The sequence below is a fragment of the Coturnix japonica genome, chromosome 2 (assembly GCF_054131305.1).
Source record: "Coturnix japonica strain WE chromosome 2, WE-NBRP24, whole genome shotgun sequence".
Taxonomy (NCBI): domain Eukaryota; kingdom Metazoa; phylum Chordata; class Aves; order Galliformes; family Phasianidae; genus Coturnix; species Coturnix japonica.
The window spans coordinates 85,414,713-85,439,693 of record NC_140664.1 but is presented as its reverse complement, the minus strand read 5'-3'; the positions used below and the strand labels follow the sequence as shown (position 1 = coordinate 85,439,693).

The following is a 24,981-nucleotide window of genomic DNA, read 5'->3' as shown; positions in this document are numbered from 1 at the left end:
CTTAAAAATCCATAAGCAAAGGTTAAACAATCTAAGTTACACTATGTGATGACAAAAATAAAAATGCCAAGGTTCTTTTTACCTGTTCATATCAGAAAAATATAACTGTTCAGCAGGAAAACAGAAATTGTTGTCAGGTAAACTGAATTTTATCATGAATTTGTATGATAACATGCAAATGTCTTCCTTTATTCATTAAAAACACATGTTAATGATTTATAATCATCTCCTTCCACCATGTTCTTCAGTGCATCACTAACCTTGAGTCTTCAAGCTATGTGTCAACAGCATCTCTAATATTTGTTCAAGTAACACTTTTACACTATTTTAGGAAACTTAAAAGAAAACTTTTGCTATGCAACAAGACCAGGCAGGCATTGAAATAAGTACTTGACAACTTATCTATCTGAGGGAGAAAACAACAAAAAGACAGCAGTAATCTGAGCAGTATACCTGTTTGCAAATATCTGCAGTTCTGCACGTTTTTCTTCATATGTAATTTTATAACCCTGAATAAAAGACAGATAGGATTTGGGAGTCACATGTGTAGAACGTCTATATCTTTGAAAGTAATCAGAACACTTCTCTGCCACTCCATCCTGGAATGAGCCCATGCACTGCACAATTTCTTTCTTTGTCTCAGCAGTACAGTCCATATCGTATGAGGACAGGAAATGTTCAGATACTTTGAAAAAGAAGAAAAGCATAAATGTAAGTAAATGTTCTGTAAGTACTTTTAGTCTATAAACAAGGCAATCAATATACACACTACATAACATGACAAGCAGAAGTGTTTCACCGAACTTAAATCTTCATTTGCTAAAAGAAATTAATCTTTCCACCACTTATGAATATTTAACTCAATACATGCCTAAACTTTAAACAGAACTACACTTAACACCTTTCCATCCAATATTTTGTTATTTAAATGATAGTACTGTTATTTAAATAATAGCTCCAGAGAATGCCTCTGGAAGTAAAGTCTTTATGCTGAAGTTATTGGCAATCTGAGATTCATCTTATCACTGTCCTCTAAAAATTTAATTTTGAACATAAAGAAGAATTACTAATTTACTGACAGCTGTGACATGGGAAATGCTTTTACATTGCATCAGTAAGATACAATGTCAAGCTCAGATAGATTCTGAAACCCCGGTGTTCATCAACCTGCACCTGCATATTCTTAATTATTACATACATCTCTGTAAAATACATATAGCCAAGGATATGGTACCCTTTAATCTCCCAAACGTGCACCTACTTCTCTATGAACCTGTCCAAGTGCCTAGCTACCATAAATTGGGTAACAGCCTCCCTCTGTATGTCTCATTACAGGCATAGTCATCAATTTTCTTTGGTGGTATTTTGCTTTCTTTAATAATGCTTTAAGTCATTGTTAAGGAGAATGTTTCTTCTTCATAGCCTTTCTTCTGTCAAAAACATGTCAGCTGTTTAATACAGCAAGAAGAAAGCATTTATGTTTAATTTTTGAACTAAGTAAATTTTGCTGGTAAAACAAGACTAGCTTGCATTCAAAGCATTTAAAAGAACTTAATTATCCTGAATCTCAGGATTAAATCTGCAAAGAAAAAACCTACACCTACCAGCCACTAAGGCATCCTTTGGCCACCGGCTGAACCAATCTATAGTGCATCCAGAAATGAGAGCAGGGAACTTTAAGGCCCTGTTTCGGAACTTTTCACCTACTGGTGAAAAGCAAAGAACTACATGAAGGTTCTGACGAACTCGAGTCATGAAGTAGTCATACAGAATCTCAATGGTTGGAGGTCTACGTGGATGTTCCTTCTTGAAGGTGGGTGTGAGGTCACTAAGGATTTCATCTATTTCATCACGAGCAAATAAGTTTGACACCTTTGAGAAAAGAGAAGGTTTTTTCACACTATAAGAGATGACCCAAAAGAGAATATATAAACATATGATTGATTTAATACATAGCCTTTCAGGAACACTCATTTCAGATACAGAAGTTCTTAGGACCCAGCCCACTTTTTAAAGTGAGAACTTTTTTTCTGAAGTGGCTCCATTAAACACATTGAAATCTAACTTGCTGTAAAAGTAAAATCTGTTCTTCCATGTGAAAAAATAAAACGAAAATAAAAATAAAATAAATATGCAATCAAAAAAAGCCATGCAACCCATTCTGAACCCATTCTGAAAAACTAACGACAAATTAATGAGATTTTTAATCTTATATAGTTTTATTAAGCATCAGTGATGTTCCCTAAGTTGTATTTTTTTATTTTTTTTTTAATTGTTATCATGTCCTGGGCAGCTTATCAACACTTAGGAGGGTTAACTTAACTCAACACTTAGACAGTTTCTCTGAACGTATGATGATGCACATTCATTAAAATAGATTCAGTTATTTTGCTTCAGGATTATAAAATTAAAAAGGCAATTTAAAAGATCATGAGAATGTATCCTACCTCTCCTGATGATAGAACATTATTCAAGTATTCCAAGAAAGACTCATCTTTGACCTCATTGTCTGTAAATAGAAAACATATGCCCTTCCCCTGCAATCCTGAAGTTCTGTACAGAAGCTTCAGATCTTCCATCAAGTTTGAAGTGTTGTATGATCTACAGAAGAAGAATTGCATTAATGTTCATTCCCTTTAAAACAGACTTCTAGGTAAAGCAAAAATAAATAGAAAACTTAAATAAGAAGTAATTTCTTGGAACACTGTGGATAGATACCATCTACAAATACATACAGTACAGTGCAGGGTACTGTATAAAGAGACAATGTAATGATAACTTTACACTGTCAGTATTCCTCAGTCAGTGAAACATATGAAAAATTTTACTTCTCCAAAGAAGATAAAAGCTTAGACTCATCACTGAAAATCAATCAATCAATCAAATCAAAGTCTGAAAGGTTATCACGACTTTACACTTCAGGCCAGGCACATCTAACCTGTAGCCCACAATCCACATGCAGTCCAGCTCAGTTCACAATGTGACCCTCACCTCCCAGACACAGGACATGGGGAAGGCACAGTGCAGTGCTGACAAATAATATGGCACAGTGCTTAATTTGCAATGAAATCATGTCAGTTTTCAAAGATTACAATTTTAAAGGACATTATAAGCAGAAATATTTCACCAAATCTGATGCATATCAAGGAATGCTTCATAAAGACAAAATAGCAGAGCTGATAAAAGTGTATCATTTCAAAAAAATAATTTAAAAAACAACAACAACAAAAACAAACAAACAAACAAACAAACCGGATTTGTCTAAAATCTGCCTCACCAGACTGTAAATAGGTGAAGTGTAGAAGTCAGAAAAAATTATCAAAAACAAAACAAAACAAACAAACAAAAAAATCAAAAGATTAAAGCTGCTATTTTTAAACGTTATGCTTTGGCAGTAGATTAAAGTACTGATGTTACAGATACAGCTCAACTTGTCATTTTCATTAGAGGCACTGACAACAAATGCAATGATACTGAAGAAATGGCTTATTTGGTGCCACTGAAAGACGTAACTGTATCTCCTGATTTGTATGAAGCAGTAAAAAAAAATAAAGCAATTTTCTTTAACCTTTGTCATCATATTTGGTGGCTACTTATATCTAGACAGCTACTGATGGTGCAAGGTTGGACAACCATGAGCAAGGCAATAGTGCTCACCCTATGTTGACTGAGAGCCCATATTTAGTTATAGGAGAACTTCAGTAAGTACTTAGTTGCTTAAATTTTAGTTTACACTCACCGAGTTAACATGATCTGGAATGTATCATAGCCAGCTATAAATGATGCTAGTCTTGTCAAGCTCTGCTTTCCTGAGCCACCGACTCCAACTAAAAGAGCATTTCCACGAGGAGTACGAATCACTCGAGAAATCTGTATAAGATTGGAGTCATTTATTGTTAAAATGTGCAACAGTTACAGACCCAAAAATCCAGTGCTACTGCAATAAGAAAATTATATTAGAAATGCAGAACAAACCAAAATTTTAAATTCGCACTCAAAGATTCTATACTACTATTAAAATACCCTATGAGAATTTTCACTTTGAAATATTTTCTGTAAACCTTCCAATAGTAACCACTCTACTCCATCACTACAAACTTTCAGTTATCAACAGAACTGCATTTCACACTACCAAGAAGCACAAAAAAACCTCAGAAGTGACAGGCTACCACAGAATGAAAGATTATTAAAATTGGGAATTAAATTACAGTTTCCCTCATACAAAACCCCTGGACAACTTCAGTAAGACTCTAACCTTCTTCATCATAGCCAAATAGATAAGTTATACCAGAGCTAGTAAATTCAGGAAGAACTGCACTCTCCTCAGTAGGTAAGTATACGGCCTTTATTATCAATATTCTTATCAGCATAAATATTTGTTATCTGTGGAAAACTCCACAGATAGATCCCCCTCTCTTTCCCACTTTGTGTTTTTTTTTTTTAAAGAAAAAGGTAGTAGATATAGACTACTCCACATTTCTCTTTGGTTCTTGACAGTGCACTGTAAACAAACACTCTGAAATTCAGAGCAAGTGCATTTGCAGTGCTGTGTAATGCATGCTGAACCTGTTCCACTGTCCACAGTCAAAAACCACTAGAAAATCTATAGATAGGTAGAAGATACTGTCCTATGCTGAGAAAATGTGCCACTAGCTCACGATAGGACCTTGCTCCACATCCCATCAAGTGCAATGGGAAGACATTTACAGCACAGAGCAGTCTGTGCTCATTTCTGGAACAGCACAGAGCCCGCACCCAACCAGATGATTAGCAGCCAGTTTCCTCTGCACAAGCAATGATGAACAGCACTGGTTCCTGATCTCTATTCTCCAATGATTCTCTGGTGCCCTTATAATCTCATCACACCAACAAGCAGTTTGAGATATTTACTTGCATTTCCAGTAACTGACTTTTTTTCACATTAAAAATAGGCACATAACCTTCCCACAGTGTTCAATCATATATGTCATTTATTTAGCACAACATACTTTTTTTCTTTTTTTTCATAGGTTAATGTTTAAAAGAAAAAAGTAAAATCAAATACAAAGGCTTCTAAGCATAGATAGTATTTAATCCAAGAAAGAAAAACAGGTTTGAATACTACCTTTGGAATACTACTGATCACTTCAATTATGTCTTCTTTTCCTGGCAGAGGCACACAGACTGTAAATTCCAAAGCTTTGTTCTCTGGTCATGATATTATTCAACCTTAACTCATTTAAGTGATGCCATATCAGCTCAGAATAGGCATTACCTTAACTGTGTTCATCCATCTTTCTCTTAGAGGCTGTCTGAAGTCTCACTAAAGTGTAGAGCTCAGAGCTGGCAAGCTGTAAACATTGCTTTCAAGAATATGGGATAAGAAAAGCACTATCTAATTATTTTATCCAAGAGAGTGCTAAGATAATATTGCCAGCAGTTATCACCTTACTAACCAAAGAAGAGATTCTTTAAGACAGAAAAGATAGGTTAAAAAAAAAACAAAAACCACAGAAAGATAGGAATAAAGCAGAAATGCAATGCAAGAGCAAGTGCAATGATAATTTAACAATCTACATAAAGAATCTATGAGCAGAACATCATCTATTTTGGAGGTAAGATCTAAAAACAAAAAGTCCAACCTGATGAACTGACAGGACTCCCAACTAATGTTCAGTTATTAAGTTTTTATAAGAAATACCAAAAATCTCACTCTGCCACTGAGAAATGGTAGTTTTTCTCAGTTAAAATAAATAAATAAATAAAAATAAGGAAAAAGAAAAACCTGCTCTTCTTTTGTAAGAAGCCTATTCTATGTGAACAATCCTATCAAGTGGAGCTGTGCTAAAATACTATGGTAAAGTTCAGTCTATATTCAGAGGAATTTTAAAAGAAGTGAGCATAGTGGGGATCTACAAAGGAAGTTTGGAGTACATTTATTCCTACTCTGCTGTGCATATTCCTTTATCAGCAGCCAATTATGTCCTAACTTGATTTTTATTTCACTCATTCCAAAGAAAGGATTGGATCTTAGGAGAATTAATAAGAAATGTTGAGAATGAGTTAGAATACTTCAGAACATAATCTCACTAGACATAAAAGACAGATAAAAAATCCATCTGAAGAAGAGCTGAGTTTTTAATACTTGGTCAGAAGGTGAAAGACAAAATAGCAAAAAATAACCTACTTCAATCATAGAAGTAATGTACCTTGATTTGTGCATACCTTCATTCATTTTGAAACACAATCAAATTCATATGTGCTGAGGACAAGTGAAAAACAGCAACTGCAATAATAAATTTCAAATCAAGATTGTACCTTTACTAAGTGAATCATAGCATCCTCAAAGAAAACCATGTCCATTCCAGTGCCACGGACATTCTCATTATATGTTTGTAAAAACATATTTAAACGATTCCGTAGCTGATGAAAGCAGTAAACTGGCTCATAAATTTTGGAAATCCTTAAATCAACTTCTGATTTTTCACCTAGAGCAAAAAGCATGCAATGAAACTTCAGCAGTTTAAATGACTGAGTAGGGACAAGTAAGGGAAGTTAACTGAAAGTCTCTGCGCATTCAAAACTAGGTTTATAATACATAATATTTCACATTAGATATACATATGACAGTGCTGCCTATACTTTCCTATACAGAACAATAAAGTTCAGCTACTTAATTCTTAAAAACCAGCAAAAAGTAACTGTCCTTCTTTCTCTGCCTCCGAAAACATGAATAGTGAAAATTTAAAAATAACGTAGATGCTAGAAGCAACAGTAGCAGCAGAGAATAAAGGTAAATAAATATTGTAGCTAAAAATTGCAAATATTTTTTTTTATAAAGAAAAATATTCTAAGCTGATCAAAACATTTCAGTGGTTTAAAAAAAAAAAACAAAAAAAAACTTACTAATAAACTAAATCATTTACACTCACAAAGTATACTCACTGTGAAAAGGTATATATTTGCTTCAGCAAGGGATCTGAAAACCTAAACACTTACAAAACTTCCCAGTCCGGAGAAAAGGAGGAAACTGTGCTGCAGTCTCACATTTCCACTCACAGGTGTCAGTCATGCCTAAAGGAGACCTGCCTTGCCTTAGTCAAAACTGTTCCAGGATAGGAACAATAGGATCACAGAATGACTGAGTTTGGAAGTGACTTCGGAGGCAATCTGGTCAAAAACCTAGCTCAGTTAGGGCCACTTAGAGCTCAGGACCATGTCTAGATAGCTTTTCAGCATCTGAATATTTGAATATCGAATAATCCAGATGTAAATAAGTTTCTTAAAAGTTGAATTAGACATTTAAACAACTTATTCAGATATTGGTAAGAAACTAATAAGGAATACTACAAGGTGTTAAACAATACTGCTGTTTTTACATTTTTGAACCATTTAAGAGAATGATGCAAGTTTAATCCTGTTCCTTCAGTTTTAATATTAATGAAAAAAGACAGTGTGATCAAGTACCAAGCCTAAGAAAGGGCAGACATTTAAATTATTTACGGAAGCATCAATGGAAATACATTGTTTTAAACTCCTCTCTAGCTCTCAGAATTACAACTACTACACTGCTATATCAAAACTTGTGAAACTAACACGTTTGAACAGCTTGAGGGTGGTAGAATTCTAGCACCTCTGACAATTTTTGTGCAGCTATGGTTTGAATTATGTTGTTGGATTATGATGTTTGGATTACTTCATTTCAGGTCTCTCAGGCACTAATACATTAAAAACCAAACACATACAGGGCATGTCTATCAACTTATCGCTAGCCTGAGCACAACATTATTCAAAATTGATGTTAGATGCATTCTGAGCTCTATGCATTTAAGAGCTCAGAAACCCTCTTCTGGCTGTTATATTTCATCATAATGAGCAATACTAAATTCCATTACAGGGACAATTAAAACAAAATTACCACTTTTATGCTTATCTCATAAAGCTAAAACAGGAAGAGGCTCTCAAGACTGCCAAACATACTGAAAACAAAACATACCCTTTCTAAACAGAGGCCTTCTACTTTGTAACAAAAGTTAGTCTGTGAAATACATGCTACTATTCACATTCATTTTTCAGATTAATGTAATGCTTTCTAGTTTAAATTTCCACATTAAAAGTCACTCCTCAGTCTCTCAGTATGTATTCTGACTTACATTTCAGTCCTTTCTATATTCTCAGTTTCCATGTAATTTAAAAATGTATTTGGCTACCTTCTCACACCAGACTGATTTCTATTTGCATTTGATTTTTTAACTGAAAGATTTCCTATCCTTTGCTCTACTTTTGTCACTCCTTTCAACTTTAATTATCCAAGCAGAGATTTAAGTGTCCTTTAACCAGCTATGCCAATCTTTCATTGCTTCCACTACCCATAAATACAATGACATGAACAGATAATTGAATCATCCAACAGTTTAATAATGACTTTCACCAAATTTACCAAAAATCTGTTTTCTGTTCTTTTTTATCTACTGAGAAATACTCCCGGGTTATTTAGCTAGCTGGGTCTGCAGCACAATTTTTATTTAAAAACAATAAACAGGAATATTGTTATAATCCAGATGGATAATCCAAGAAGTTTTACTAGTATTCCAGGAATTTTGAAATAATACTAATTCATTACAAACTAATATATTGTGTACTTTCTAAAAAGTACTGGGTAAGCTCAAAGTCACTATTCATACATCAGATCTCTGTTTTAGCTAGAGTGCTAGGTTTTATCTAGTGCTGCAACCCAACTTAAATTACTCGTGCAACACTTCTTTCACCATTTCAGAATAAGAAATTCGTATTTGTTATTTGCCACTTTTATGCACCTTGATGGAAATGGAAACAAGACCCTTCTACACAGATTCTCTGGATATAAACGTGGAGTTAAAATACAATAAGCATGTTCCAACAAATGGTAATATATGCAATGTATGTAGTATCTCTATATGTAATATATGTCATATCTATCTTTGAAGTCACTGGACAAGACAGCCACACTCAAAACATATGTAAAATTTATGTATTTTTTAATCCTACCCCTTTCCACAATGCCACTACAATGACTACCAGAGCCCATCTTACCAGTTCTTTGAGGTACATCCCTTAGGAAGTCAACAAAGAATGCATCAATTTCAGGATTCAGCAAAGTTGTCTTTCCTTCAAATTCCTCCTCAATGAGTTTTGTCACAGCTCTGTCAAACCACTTTACATCTTCCAAGGTTGTGAAACGATCAGCAATAACACTCTTACATTCATGCTTCCACAATTTTATCAGTACCTTTAAAAAAACAAAACAAACAAAAAAAGCCACCATGACATCAATCAGGTGAGGCTTGCCAATAAAGCTATGTCAATTAAAAGATTTGTTTTTTAAATATTTTTTTCAATCGTACTAAAATAGGAAAAGAAACAGTGTTACATTTCGTTTTAATCAGGAGAAAGATATTAGACATCTCATTTTCAACCCAATAAAGTTTTAATTTTATAATCAGTTAACTGTACAAAAAGCCTTTATCTAGTATTCCCAACAAGAGCATATGTAACTATTTAGGATTTTATTTCCATAGCCTTAAGACAAGCTCTATGCATGGGAACAAGTGTTTGTACATCAATAAAACATTTTTGTAACTAATTACTGTCTAAGTGGAATTGAGGCAAAAATAATAGCATCACAGCATGGTAAGTTCACACCAAATTCAGAAGTGTAGATGTCACTCCCAGTAACAAATCAAAACCAGAGAAAAAAAGACTGTATAGTGGTTTATGTTATTATTTCACCAAATTCACTGCACTTTTCAAATCATTCTATTTGATCAGAGGACGGAAAAGAAAACCTAACAGGTTACTAATTCTAGTAGCACTGGTTTTAATCCTATACAACTACCATGCAGAAGCAGAAAAAACTCGAAGTACTTCTTGAAGAACTCATTTGAGCCTACAATAATTCCTATATCTGATGCATATTAAATCAAGTCACAGAACTGCTACATAAATTCATATAGATCTTAAACAATATTTACCTGTAAAATCACATTAGGGCTATTTATTTTTAGTTTTGGAAATTAAAATCAATTCTAACAATCCAATTTTAGATGCAGTAGAAGGCAGGAGCTTGCTTATTCAACAAGTAGGAAATTACACTAAATATTATGTGATTGTTTAGCCCAGATATAAGACTTTTTTTTTTTTCTGTGATTATCATAACCACTGCTTTTCCAGTATTTCATTTTTTACTACTCAAAAGACTAGATTCCTTTTTTTTTTTTTTTTTTTTCAACCAAGAGACATGCCTTTTCAAAGAATTAAAATAAAAGTGAGCTGTTTGTCATAAATTTCTTTGCTCCTACTTTTAAATAAGCATTAATCAGTAATGGTACAAGCAGATAGAAGCTAAGCCTCTTCTGTCAAAAAAGTTCAGCTTACCATCATGAAATGAAGTTCTCATTTCAGGTGGCACTATAAAAATCTGGACAAAAATGTTACCTCAAAAAAAGCTGAAAAATGTTTTTCAGTCAAAAATGACTTTTTTCTAATGTAATTTTAATGCCACCTAATTACACATTACCTAATTATGCGCTAACTATGACAAAACCACTGATGCGCTGTACTTACCTTTGGTTCATTAATCACTTCTGATGTAGTGTTCAGCATTCCTTGCCAAATTCTTGAGAGATCTCGAAGGTTGAAGACATAATGGAACTTGGCAGGTGTGGGCAGCATTTTCAGCTTGGTAATCTGCCACAGCCTGCGGGTCAGCGGCACTAGCTTGGCTACAGTTTCTTTTACATCTTCTGAAAATCCTCGCTCACTACAGTAGTGTCCTTCTCCAATTACACCTTTGGAGAAGAAAAATGCCAAATGACAGGTTTTATAAAACACATTACTGCAACATCAAGGGCTATGATCTTATTTTAACTTGTTGAATAGGCTTCCCGTCTTCCTTTCTCTAATCTTGACTTACTTGGTGTTACAGCATCTTGTGCCACAAACACACCAGACATTTAGCTCTTACAAAGTGTTTGTATAGTGAATCACTTCACTGAGACCACTGTGATCCTGCCTTTTTGAGAAAGCCTGGTCACAGTCACTAGCACCTTGCTCTTAGCACCAATAGCACCTTCACAATTCTACAGCATTGTCATCAAAACAAGAAGAGGCTTTCATACCATTTCTTCTTAACTCTGGCATACATTCGTATATAGATTTTGAGGTCTACCAGTTTACAGATAATTAAGTTGCAGGTGCAGAGAGATTACGGAAGGAAAATGTGCTGGTAAGCAAACTAGAGAGGGACTAAGCTTTGTTGCTAATAATAATGTTTATACTTAGAGGATAAGATGGAAAAAAAAAAAAAAATCAACTCATATTTTCAAAAATTGGATGGATACAAAGCTAATTTTTCTTTACCAAAAATTTTGTCAATAGAAGAATTAGAAGGCAGAGTGCAGTTGAACACAGAAAACTGTCTCTTGAGTCTCTGTGGAATGTCATTGCGACCTCCTCCAGGATGGATCATGGCAGCCAAAAACTGAATGTCCACAATGCTGGTAAATTCTCCAGGCTTTTCCAGATTATATAGTCCGTTCTGTTCCATAAGCTGCCTAACTGCCTCATTAGTGACCTGTAAAAAAGCAGACAGTCTGAAATAGAACACAAGAAAATAGAATAGAAAGCATCCACCTGTACTTGAATCTCCTAATAAAGAATATAAATATTAATTTCTCCCTAAAGCTCCCACTTTTGTGTTTGTTTCTGTAGAAAAAATGCACTGCTAGGAATAAGCATATTTAGACTGTCCTTTTCACCGATAATATCTATGAGGAATAATCTCATTGGAAGAAGAGAATTCCTGACTTAAAATTAATCCCTCATATCTCATTTGAGCCTCACTTGAATACTGCATGATTTCCAACACAACAGTACTGGAAACAGTTCCAATACTTCTCCCTTTTAAAATAAAGTTTCCAGTTTCCTCAAGGCCAACCTCATGTATCTTTCCATTTTGTATCTGATACCGAGCATTTTGATGAAACTTCCATGTGTAGAACCACAAATACAGTTTCTCAAACTGCAAACACTGAATTATTTCCATTAAGAGCAATGAAAGATTCCTTTCTTCAGACACAGATGAAGCCCCCTGCTTTATCTTATACAGAGTATATTATGGGAGCATATTTCTCTAGAAATTCTAACATTTAATTTCCAATGTAGTATACTTCAGAAGTACCTTGTCAATGCAGATAATGATTACTTCAATTTTTTTCAAAAGCAGACAGTTCTTATCTGTCACAATATTTTAATTATCACCTACACAGTCAATTTGCTATCATGATTTGTGTACCAAAAGGCTTTTTTCCTAACTGAATTTTTTCGATGTTGTGAGTAATAAATAAATATCACTAAAAACAGTTTTAAAACTATACAGACATGTTTCAAGAAGTACCTAACAGTCTAATTGAGCCCACAGTTCTAGGGTCAGTTTTTATCAGTGATCTGGATGGAGGATTGGAGTGCATCCTCAATGGATTTGCTCATGATATTAAACTGGGAGGTGCTGTTAACTCTCTGGAGTAACCAGAAACTTTGCAGAGGGATTTAGACAGATTGGAACACTGGGTGATTAGCAACAGCATGAACTACAATGATGGAAAATGACAAGTTTTATACCTAGGTCAGAGTAATGTCAGATTCAGGCACAGATGGGAGATGAGTGGCTGGAGAGCAGCTCAGCAGGAAGAGATCAGGAGTTGCTGGTGACAGCAGCTCAGCATGTGCCAGCAGTGTGCCCTGGCAGGCAAGAGGCAAGCTACATTCTGGTGTGCATTAACCACAGCACAGTCAGCCAACCAGAAGAGATGATTCTTCCACTGTATTTCGTGTTGGTGTTGCCTTGACAATGGTATTTAATATTGTGTGTAGTTGTGGCCACTACAATACCAAGAGGATGTTAGGATCCTTTAAAGTGTCTAGAGGAGGACACCAGAGCTAGTATCACAGTATCACAGTCTTGTGCGCGTTGGAAGGGACCTTAGAGATCATCGAGTCCAACTCCCGGGATTCGAGCCTCCTGTGTAGCAGAGCGGCACTTCTACCACTTGCGCCACTGGGGGGATTCCAGTGTTGCAAAGTGGCGTACTTAACCACTGCGCCACCGGAGGCGCTCACTAGTAATGTGGCTGAAGGCACAATCTGAGAGGAGATGCTGAGGACAATACGCTATCCATCCTGGAGAAAGAGGAGGCTAAGAGGAGACCTCATTGCTCCCTGCATCTCGCTGAGGAAGGAAAGCAGAGGGAGGTACCAGGCTCTGCTCTTGGTCAATGATGGCAGAAAGGGAAGGGCACAGGGTTGCTTGAAAGGAGGTTCAGACTGTGCATTCTAAACTTTTTTTTATCAAGAGGGTAGTCAAATGCTGAAACAGGCTTCCTAGAGAGGTATCTGTCAGTGCTCAAGAGGAATTTGGATAATGCTCTCAGTAATATGCTTTTTTACTCCCTATTGCCTGACTGAAAAGCCATTTTATAGTGTAACAAAGAAAGGAAGAAAATAACCTTTCCCATCTTCTTTTCTCTTTTAGAAAACTAACCTGATCTCCCCATTCATTTATTATGGGCATATTCACATCATCAATGAAGACTGTCATCTTTTTGCCTGCAGGCGGACCATATGTTGTGCCCATGCGCTTGTCCACATAACTTTCTATTGTGCGCTGTTAAAATACAATTATTAAAAAAAAATAATTAAAAAGAGCCATAGTTTTTCCATATGAGTTACTCATTTAACCATATTACAGGTAATTATATAGTAAGGTTTTTGTTACACAAAGGAGTTTTACAAAGGAAAACTTAAACAACACATGTGCTAGAGGTAATTGCAGTAATTGAACTGGAACATCTGGAATGTCACACTATACCATTAGGTTGGTATAAAATTTTCCAAATATTTAGTTTAGATGACCGTGCCTCAGTTTCATAGTTTTGAAACCATCTCAAATTATTTTCCAGTTTCAAACTTATCAGTTTGCTGACCCTCTCAGTTTTCGAATGGTATTTTAACACATAATTAACATTCTTGTTTGTGACTGATGCAAAGAAATGAGAATTCGTGAGGCTTAATTTTGCATATGCAAACCCTGCAATGCACTGAGAGATGTTGCAATTTCTGTGATGCTAATGAGAATAATAAATTGTATGCATTATCTTCAGTTACATTTGTATTCTACTGAACTATTTTGTAGTCTATGTAGTTGTGTAGGACCTTAAACAATCATTGCATCCACACCTGAGGTTTCCAGTTCTTCCAATTCTGAATTTCTGTTTTGTGAATTACTAGTTGGGTAGTGTGAGCTCCAACAAAGCTGTTAGCTCTACTTTTTGACTTATTCAATCAAATAGTGCAAAATATAACACTTCTAATGAACTTTAAGAATTTTTTATTGTGATACATATTCATTCATGTCAGTTCAGCCACCTGCTAGCATCTGTAATACTGAATAGGACAAATTAAGTATCTGTTAATACTGAAAGACTAAACTAATAATCTGTCAGATTTGACAGAAGTGAATCTTGATGACCTTTCCATTAGACATCAATATACCGCATAAAATCATAAGGTGATAATTATATTCATACATGTAAACTGAATTGACTTAATGAAATAATTTTTATTATTTTTTTAGAAGCATGCTTTCCACCACCATTTTTTTCAGCTTCTCACTATGCAGCCAGCTTACAATATGACACCTCAGGCTCAGCACTTCTGCTTACAGCACAGACAGTGCTTAGGTTAGGCAAACAGAAACACTAAAAATATTTACTAGATATATGAGGATAGTAGGTTAATGAATCTTGAAATAAATCTAAGTAGTTCAGCAGAAATTTGGACAGGCAGTACAATTCAGGATTTAAGTATTCATTGTTCTGTTTAGAGCAGCTGTGCTGCATGTGTTACTTTTTTAATGAGTAACGTAATTTACTTCAACTTGCAGACAGCACAGACTTTATGACAGATTGTTGAGGGTAGCACTTACTTTACACATGGGTTTTAGTGAAATCTAAGGAAAGTTGCTGACAGCTCTACCCAATTAGTGAGAACCGATATATCTGATGTAAAATTAAGTATGGTGAAGCAGATAATAAGCATGTAATAGCCTTAAGAACAGCTGAACAACTAGTGAGACATGGTTTACAGAAGTCTTAAATCAAGTGCTTTGTCTATTTGAGTTGGTAATTTTTTGTTTCTGTGCTCATTTGCAATTAAATAGATCACTTTCATAAGTACCTTGCCAACAAATTCTCAATACATCCATTAATCTCTGAATCCAGTAACGTATTATTGGAAGGTGAATGACTACTATACCTGGAAAATTAATGGGGTAGTTGCAGAAGAAAAATTCAAACTCTTAGCCATGTGGCTTTCAGGGTTATATTTTGACATAAAACATTTAATAATAACAGTCTTTGCAGTTCCTTGTTCACCAATTAGTAGAACAGCCTAGACAAAGACAACACAGAAGTAAGATAACACACAAGAGAGGTATATGAATATAATATGAATACAGCTCCAGAATCACTATTATGGTTTTATGTTGCAAAAGTGATGTTCTTCCTTTTCAATAATTTCCTTTTTCACTCCTGATTCAAGAACTTAATCATGCATACTATTAGCAGTATTTAGATGTGAAATGCAGATGAAGTACCTTGCCCTGCTTAGCAATGGTTTCAATAAGGAAATCCATTCTCACGTTGTCAACATTTGGCACGAGAATCGAGCTATACTCTGGTGTGCTGCTACTAGGATATATATACTCTTCAACACGTGTATTCCAGTGCATCCAATTACCTAGTAGGAAAGAAATAAAGTTAATGTTTATAAATACTAGACATTTTCACTTATTTTCTATCAGTTTGACTTCTCTGCCACTTCCTCTTACATACAATATTCTCACTCTGCACTCCATAAATACAGACAAATTATCTGAAAGTCTTGCTACTCTTATACCCCTGAAAGAAGCAACGTGATCCCATGATCCACTGTTCCAGCTGTTTCCTAAAATCATGACAAGAACATGATATTTCAGCTTGTCTATTTATTCACTTGATAATTCATTAACACAGCCCACGTAGCTTTCTGTGACAATGTTTCCACATTATGATTTCCCAAAGGGAATAGAAAAAAAGCTTTATAGAATATCACCAACATAAAGTGCAACTGTAAAACAAAAGACAAGAGAAGGTAACCTACCAAAAAAAAAAAAAAAAAAAAAAAAAATCTAAATAAATTATTGAAAAGCAAAATTTCAAAAAGAAATTCTAAGTTCTTCCCCAAAGTACCCAAGTAGGTAACTAACCGTCAGATGCCACATAAAAATCAAACATGGTATCTTCGCTGCCTTCTGGAATACAGGGAAGATCAAGCTTTATTGTTGCGCAGTTTCGAAGCCAGTGCTCCATTTTGCATCTGTCTTCCAGTTCTAGTAATGCTCCTATGCTCCACATAAGAGAGAATATATACAGCCTTTCCAAGTATTTTGCAGTCAGTTCCCCTCCTTGCTCCTGAAGAATTAAGTTAACTTTTTATTTTCAATAGCCTGAAAATTCTGCTTGATCACTAGAAACAGTAGGTCAGAAGCCTTCGGTCATGTTTAAATTTAATGATGTCTTCAGCAACAAATAGACTGAGTCATTATCTAGTGGACTACAAAATAGAGAAAATGATCCAGCAAATATCACTTTTAATGTCCCATTACAGTGTTTGATCTGTTTAAATTCTAGTTTATAATCCAGTAACATTTCTGTGGAAGAAAAAAAACACATCCTAAAGGAAAGCTGATGATGAATGCATGCTTTGTGTGAAATAACAAATCCAAATGTGAAAAGGGGGCAAAGCCTTACTATTTCTTTGAAATGAAAGAGAAAATATTCCTAACAACCTGTATATTCATCAATGCTCCAAGATGCCAAAAAAATCTTCTCTCTACATAACATAAAATTTTCAACATTAGATTAGGTAAATATAAAAAAAATCTGCACTAGTTTACCTTAGGTGGGATAAGGCCCTGCATCATATTAATGCTCTGCATAATCACAAAAGCTTCCAACATCTCTGTCTTGCTTTGCAGAGACTGAATGCTGAAGCGATATAAGTCTGGGAATGATGAAGAGTACAGCCCGCGTAGAATTTCAGCTTCTTGGAAAGAACGCCTTTTCAAAAACCCCTGTATGCACAGTGAGAAAATAAACTTAATTTTCAGTGCAAGAGAATAAATTCAGCTTTTTTTTTTTTCAGTTTTTAGCACAAAAAAAAAATTGTTCTTTCAAATATATATATATTTTTAAATCACAATGGCTATAATTAAACTCTGCAAGGAAAGAATATATATTTAACAGAAGTTTCATTTTTTTCTGCACATTGTTAGTTTTTAGCTGTGATAGCGCCTCAGAAAAATCTGGAAGTTGCAGAGAAAAAGGCTGCATTTTAAGGGAGGATGTCTGCTGTCCATTAACTTATGCTGTGTGTATGTTGTATTTTTATTGTGTAACCCTGTATATGTTAAAGTGGATAACAAAATATAATTTAAACTGTTTTATAAGATCACAGAACAGTATCTGTGCTTTAATGCCTTTAGCTAAAAGTCACAAACTGCTTCTTGGAGTTACTCTGAAGTCTTCTCTCACTTGTGTGGTAGAATCCTAGTAAATACTATTTCAACATAGATTTTTTTTGGTGCATGTGTGGTGTTGCACTGGAACAGGCTTCTAAGAGCACTTCTGGAGTCTCAATATATTGAGATTCCCAAAATGCCGCTGGGTACAGTCCTTTGCAACCCACTTCAGCTGACCTTTTTTTGAAGTAGGCTCAACTACATGATCTCCAATGACTTTCCAACTTCAACTATTAAGCACTTTTGTGATCCTCTTCCACATGTCCCCTTTCATCATTTCCTGAAACTCAATTTTTCACTGACCAAAGTAAATAACTTATTACAAGTAGGTAGATGCATGGAAACGCTTTCTAGAAACACGTATGTGGAAAATAAAGAGCTAAAGATTAAATGGTAGATCTATTTAAAACAGGTAAGTGGAACTTCACCAGCTGTTCAGAAGCTACTGGAATTAATCACAAAAGTTGATAAAGTAATGTTTTTTTAAGAAGTTGATGTCTTTGATCACTTTGTAAAATCTGCTTTAAAGTATGTTAGACGAGAGCAACAATATAAAATGCTTTAAATCTCTTTTGACATTTGCTTATGTATTTATATTTAGGATCCCAATAAGCGGTTATATTTAGGAATTTACAAATTATGACAGAAAATCTAAATATATACAATGCTTTCTTGAACTACCCATATTTTTTTAAATTAATTTTCAGAATTCATCTGTTCTTAACCAATACCGTGTTTCCTTCAGCACCTGAGAAATAGGAACTAAAGAAAGAAAAGGGTTTTACAGAAAGGGTAGTTAAGCACTGGAACAGGCTCCCCAGGGAGGTGGTTGAGTTGCCATCCCAGGATGTTTTTAAGAGCCGTTTGGATGTGGTGATCAAGGATATGACTTAGCAGAATGTTGTTAGAGTTAGGGTTACTACAGTTAGGTTAGGCTGTGGTTGGACTTGATGATCTTCAAGGTCTTTTACAACCTGGGCAATTCTTTGATTCTATGAAAATTGTGTTTAATTCTATTGGAAAAAAAAATAAATCAGTAAATCCTTTAGCTAAAGAAAAAAAAAAATGAAAAAAGAAAAAGAAAAAAGAAAGAAAAAGAGGAAGAAAAAAGAAAATAAAAAGAAAAAAAGCAAACAGCTTAATGTTTCCCTTTGTTCATTGATGCCTCTGAAATAAAAGATCAAATTAGTGAAACTTCCTTTGTTCAACACTTACACTAACACAATTTCATTTAGTTTCTGTATCACTCCAAAATGATGACATAAAGCAGGTCTGACAATGCAGAATAATAAGCCCTTTTTGTTTGTTTCTGCTGTATTTTCAGATGAATCTACAGCTCAGTTTAAACTGAAACATTCTAAGAGTATTGTCTGCAAATAAACAGGGAGAGAATACCAATGCAAGGGGGCAGAGCTGTGAAATCTAACATCAATAGGCCTTAGGCAGTGTTGTAAGTACAGAAACTGGAATCTCACGGGAACCACTGTCCTAGATGCATAATTTTCACTTACACTTTTCTAAATATCTGTATTAAATTAAAAAAAAAAAAAAATTTAAATTAAAAACTGCAGTGTTGCAGTAATATGCATAAGGCACTTGTGTTCACTGCATTTGTTCATTTTGATAAAAATGAACATTTCCTGCTGTTCCCAATCTTTGAGCACAGAAAAGTAAATACATTTCTGAAATTACGGGGCAATTTTTGTAGAAATCTTTGCTCTTGCCTTAATTTTACTAGCAAAAGAACACTTTCTTCTGTCTTTGTTTTCATTTTGTTGCTATAAATAAAAAAATGAACACCCCAAAGTGATTCAAACGCAGTTGTGTCACTAATCTGATAGGGGAAAAAAGTCAAGCAAAAGATCCACTAGGTGAACTGTGTTGTAACTGTCTTGCTATTATATTAATTTGCAGTTTTTAGCTAGAGTTTGTATTACAGGTTACTATGGGCCTTACTGAATTATCAAGTCTTCTCAACTCTTCCCACAACTTCTTCACCAGACAGTCTCATGCCGAGGATACACTTTCCCCAGGGACTTAACTATTGTCTCCTGTTCCCTGGAGAGCACCAGGCTCTGTCTGCTGCTCAGGACCTCAACAGATAGATACTTCTTTTGTAGGTTATAATAAAAATAAAAGTAACCTGAAAACTTTTATTTTTTCTTTACTGCTGTTATCTCCACCATTTCAGAAAATTGGAGTTTAATGTTTAAAGTTTTGTAGAGAGACATCACTGGGCAACTCTAGGAAGATTCTTGAAAACTCTTGTATTTCATCTTAATGAAGACATTTACTACATGGAGAAAAATGCTCAAGTCTCTAAGGTGTCATTCACTATATCAGTGTCATTACTAGTGGTCAGTCAAGATGAAAATTTGTTTTTTATGAGCTTTGGCCACGTGGAAGACAACATCTACAAGAAAAAAAACACTTCTATAAATCAGATTGAAATCTGAATATGTTATATGCTGTTCTTCCCTCCAAAACACATCTACATGTTCTGTTTTCCTAACAGTACCATTTGACACGAAACTGCAGAGAGAGAGAGCATAATCACTGCTTGTCTTTTTTTAGATATTTTGCTTCTAGGAATGTTAAACCAACAACTTATGGGGTAAGAATACGCAATTAAAAATCAAAATTTGTAAATCCTGTATTGATGTTGTTTATGGTTCTAAATCCCAACTGTAGTCGGGTTTATGAAAAATCAAGAGAAACCCTATTTTCTTGAGGAGTGAACCAGCCTGTTGGCTCTTTATTTTTCCTTGCTCTGTAATTATAGCAGGAGCTGCAACAAAGTTGGTATTTTGACTCAGGAGTTGCTCTTCAACTGTGTAAAATACCTTGAATGACAAATTTGTTGAGATGTGAAATATCCAAGGTTTTAAAAGCGCAGTATGTTGATTGTGTTCTGAAAAACAAAAAATCCATCTTTTGTACAAACTACCATAAACTTTGCTATTTTAAATTTTCAGATATAAGTTTATACAGCACAAAAGCTGTTTCATATCTAATCACAAAATTAGGTCCTAAAATAACAGTGAACTGCTGAATGCTAGAAATAAAACTTTCTGTACATAAGCAAATAAAATTTGCTAGTATACCTCAAGGATAGGACTCCAGTTGAGAACTGATGAGCTCATGAATACCATCCCATTCCTTGAGACTGTTGCTGGAGAAGCATTATCAATATTGTGAGGTTCAAAGACTATTTTACAGTTTGGTGCCATAGGTATACGATCTCCATTTGCAAGTGTTAGAGTTCTGTTGTCATCCAGGACAGAATTAAGGTTCTCAATCCAAATAGCATCAACTGGACCATCAAGAACTATCCAGATGTGGTCACCTACAGTCCAAAATAATTGACAAAAATTCCTATGAAAAAAGTTTCAGTTTCTTTCAAGGACCAGTTTCTTCCGTCACTAAATATCCTTTGAACTAATTCTGAATTCATGAACACAGCTACACTTTCATCTTCAAATACAGTTTCCATTCCCATTACTCACTTTCAATTAAGTGCTTCATTTTTGCCACCTTACCATAATAATTATCCTTCGCTCAGCATATAATATGTCGTAAGCATAATTCATCAGTCTGTAACAGCTGAAACACGGTTTTATGGATTCATTCTTCAATTCCATAATAAACCGGGTTTATTTCAACTTACAGAAAGCAAAATAAAGATAGAAACAACAGACTTATTTTAAACCAACATTCATCTATTTCCAACACATTAGTGAGATTAAATGAAAGAAATACTTGAAAAGCACCTCTCTCAAGTAATATGCTTACTTTCATTTCTGATGGAGGTCAAACAAGATTCTTGGTTTTTTATTCCTATGCTTACAAAAGTGACCCAGCTCCCACTGAAGTTTTTTAAAATTTTTCCATTTAGTACTGGAAATGTATTTCAGCACCAGTTTGTGTTTCCTAGGAGGGTCTGGGTCCTGCTTGCATAACTTAAGTACTGGCAACACTCTTGCCTTGGCAGTTCCCTTGGCTTCCAGCTCCCCACTTTTTAGGCTGCCAGCCCTGCTGGGCATTTCCAGATGGTTCTGTAGTCAGAGATCATCCCTCTCTCATCTGCCTTCCTTCCTATGCCTAGGCATTATATTGCTAGGCACAAACCAAGATGGTTCAGTCTAAGTAACATTCTCACCTCTGAGCCAAATGCCTTTGTATTTATAAGTTTTCCATAGCTACATCTCAGGCATGAGGTGTTTTGGAGTTCACTTTATAAAGATGCATTACAAAAGTATTGCAAATAGTGAATCTTATTGAGAAAGTCACGAGTGTGCTAACAATATTTCATGCTGAGGGGAAAAACAGAATCAACAATTAATGCCATGCTACATTCTCAAGAATGTACTCATACTGTACTCAAGAATGTACTCATACTTAAAGAATATGAACTTTGTAGGAAAACTCAATAAACAATGTTAGATATGTTTATTTTTTTTTCATTTCCACCTTCAGTCAATGTAGGCCTAATAATAGGGTCATACACTAATATTCAGATAAAAGAAAGAAGAATTTATGTAGCACCAAGTTATCAAGACTTTTTTTTTTTTTTTTTAATGACAAGATTATTTTATATATGCGAAGCAGAAATTGACTGCCTAAAAGGAATTACCAGTGCCATTTGCGATGAACTAAGATCTTAAGATCTGTGCTACCAGATATGACACTACCAAAGGAGATTCACACCCTTCTGTTATGGATGCTTGAGACCATGTCAAAATGCCGACAGTGCCAAAATTTTGTCACATTCCATTGCTGGGGGAGAAGACTTTGATCTTCCACTTGTCTTTTGTGCAAGAGCCTATCGTTTCAAAGAAAGGGATCAGCAAATTCTGCAAAACAGTATTTGCTTTTTACAGTTTGAACATAAAGCATTTAGAATGGAGAGTTTTTAAATACAATCACACTTTTTGTCATACCTTTCTTGGCTCTTAAAGTTTTTCTCCAGAGAGTGGAAAATATTCCATCTGTCCAATCATTTGTTGCCACATCAAGACGACCAAACATCTGCGGTGCTGTTATAGCTTTAGGATTCATTCTCATTTCACGATGTGGCTGTCCACAATCTAGGCAGGCAGATCATCGGTTAGTTTTGGTATTTATATTCAATAGGCAGAGAACTTAAAAATTCAAAAGCTTTACGTCTAAATAGATAGCTTAATAAGTATTCAGCATTATGAGAAACTGTGTACTTATTTGGAAAAATTTGCTACTGGAAAAAAAATAAAATGATAGAAGTAGCAGCTACTTTATACTGCAGATGAAGATGCTGTCTTGTTAATTCTGTTCAGAAAGGAAAAGGGCTAAGTACTTATGATGATGACAAGCCTTCAGCATTATTTCAGCTGAATCTGTGAGACACTTCAACCCACTTGTTCCAGCTGCCTTACCCACACACAGTACTGCTCTTTTTCAGTGTTTCTAGAATAAAAAATTCTGATGTATGCAAAACAGGATCTGTATGTTACATGACTTTGAATGTCAGTGAGGTGCTTTTAAAAGGTATCACCAGAATATTATTTAGTATCACAATACATTGAAATTATTTTTTCCATTAATTTATCCTCACAGTAATATAATTGAAGCTTTCTATAAAGAAACAAACCAAAACATTATAACATTTTACAGTAAAAATGCTTACATACCTGTCATGGCTTTCATCAAAGTGTGGATACAAGTAGTTTTTCCTGAACCACTAGGCCCTAAAGTCATCAATCCATGTCTTACTCTCTGAGTTTCAAAAAGCTGGATAACTTTCAGTTTCCAAGGAGGATGACAAACAAGTCCAGCATCCTCCACCTATGGACAGCATCAGAAATACAAAACCCCGCTATTTTAGTCCACAGGATATCTTGATATTTTATAAATATTGCATCAATATAAGACTCTGTAAAGTGTTTGCATATATAACAGCTATTTGGAAAAAGAAAAGATATTAGTGTTCAAATTTGTACTCAGCACAGTAAGCTCTGATAAAGTAATTTCTTTTTCTAGCTCTTTTTAGGGTTACTCTATTATTTTAAGAAAAGACAGGAACTTTAGAAACACTCTTGCTAGCAATGTCTTTCATAGCTATTAAATGTCTTTCACTTAGCTCTCAGAAAGGGTTTTTGTTGTTTTTTTTTTAATTACTGTTGACATTTCTGATTATAAACTTCCTTAGTTGTCTACAATACCCACAGTTCTACAAAAAAATAAAAATAAAAAAAGAAAGTGTTAGATATTTATTAGTGTATGGAGAGACCTTTGAGAAACTTCTTCACATGATCCTGCTGAGAAAAGATGCGGTTTTCCCATTTTTTACTAGTTAGAAGATCTCATTTGAATGGTATTTCTATTACTTCTGAAAGTGACTTATCTGGAAATGAGTAAGAGAAAATTGGAACAATTTCTTCAGGATTCAGATCACTGCATATTTCTTTGGCCAAGTAAAAAAAAATCTTAAAACTCAAGATCATATTAGACAACTGAAATTACCAAAATAACAATTATATTTAAAATAATTTCTGCAGTTAAAATAAGTTCCAAATATGTTCCAATTTCAGAAAATGTTATCAGAAATTAAAAAGAAAGAAAGAAAGAAAGAAAGAAAGAAAGAAAGAAAGAAAGAAAGAAAGAAAGAAAGAAAGAAAGAAAGAAAGAAAGAAAGAAAGAAAGAAAGAAAGAAAGAAAGAAAGAAAGAAAGAAAGAAAGAAAGAAAGAAAAAGGAGTAACATTTTATTCAGTTGGGGTTTTTTTAGGTTTGGTTTTTTTGAGTTTTTATTTCTCTTCTTAACTGTTACATAATTATCTGAGGAATTCTTCAAATTCTGGAGGAAGATTTAATAAAGCTGAACATGTAAGTATTCATACTTCATTAACCTTTTCTATTCCACTGATGTTCTTAAGCTAATCCTATTAGTGTTCCAAAAGAGCTAATGAAAACCAAAATAGAAGAAATGCCATTTTAAGAAAATCTTTCCTTAAGCTCATGTTCTGTCAGACTTCATACAACCATTAAATCCAGGTTCGCATAAGGCAAATGTACACAGAAATGTTTTTCAAACTGATCACCACAAATGATTCACACAGATAACACAAGCTGTCATAACCATAATTCAGTGACATCTGTTAGAATAAGACTAATAATTATATGCCAAGGAATATTTACTAGAGGTAGCTTATTGAAATATTCACCTCTTGAGTCAGAGAAGGCAACTCGCATGGTGGAATGCACTGGGAAAAATCCATTCCATGATAGTCCCCTAAGCAGCATAACCTGAGACCTTAGGTGTTAACAACCACCAGGAGAGCCTGGTATGCCAACTCTAAGGAAAAAATAACCTGGA

The 24,981-nt window shown here is 34.6% G+C and overlaps 1 protein-coding gene across 13 annotated transcripts in view; it reads right to left on the bottom strand.

The window, feature by feature from the left end:
• Positions 1–24,981, bottom strand: part of DNAH5 (dynein axonemal heavy chain 5) — a 113,583-nt gene that overhangs the window by 29,605 nt on the left and 58,997 nt on the right. For 8 of the 13 annotated variants that reach the window (XR_014942820.1, XM_085537852.1, XM_032442468.2 and 5 more), the window contains 16 exons: positions 23,299–23,452; positions 22,573–22,719; positions 20,737–20,978; positions 17,009–17,185; positions 16,319–16,523; positions 15,668–15,810; positions 15,328–15,462; positions 13,556–13,678; positions 11,377–11,590; positions 10,582–10,805; positions 9,052–9,247; positions 6,298–6,467; positions 3,740–3,870; positions 2,448–2,601; positions 1,605–1,872; positions 454–685 (listed from right to left, as the gene is read on the bottom strand). Coding sequence is in view for 8 of the 13 variants with exons in the window: in XM_085537852.1 (XP_085393978.1) it covers positions 454–685; positions 1,605–1,872; positions 2,448–2,601; positions 3,740–3,870; positions 6,298–6,467; positions 9,052–9,247; positions 10,582–10,805; positions 11,377–11,590; positions 13,556–13,678; positions 15,328–15,462; positions 15,668–15,810; positions 16,319–16,523; positions 17,009–17,185; positions 20,737–20,978; positions 22,573–22,719; positions 23,299–23,452 (2,915 nt within the window). In the remaining 5 variants the exon portion in view is untranslated. Of the gene's footprint in view, positions 1–453; positions 686–1,604; positions 1,873–2,447; positions 2,602–3,739; positions 3,871–6,297; positions 6,468–9,051; positions 9,248–10,581; positions 10,806–11,376; positions 11,591–13,555; positions 13,679–15,327; positions 15,463–15,667; positions 15,811–16,318; positions 16,524–17,008; positions 17,186–20,736; positions 20,979–22,572; positions 22,720–23,298; positions 23,453–24,981 lie in introns of those variants that run through there. The other 5 variants (XR_014942823.1, XR_014942824.1, XR_014942821.1 and 2 more) reach the window with 4 other exon arrangements.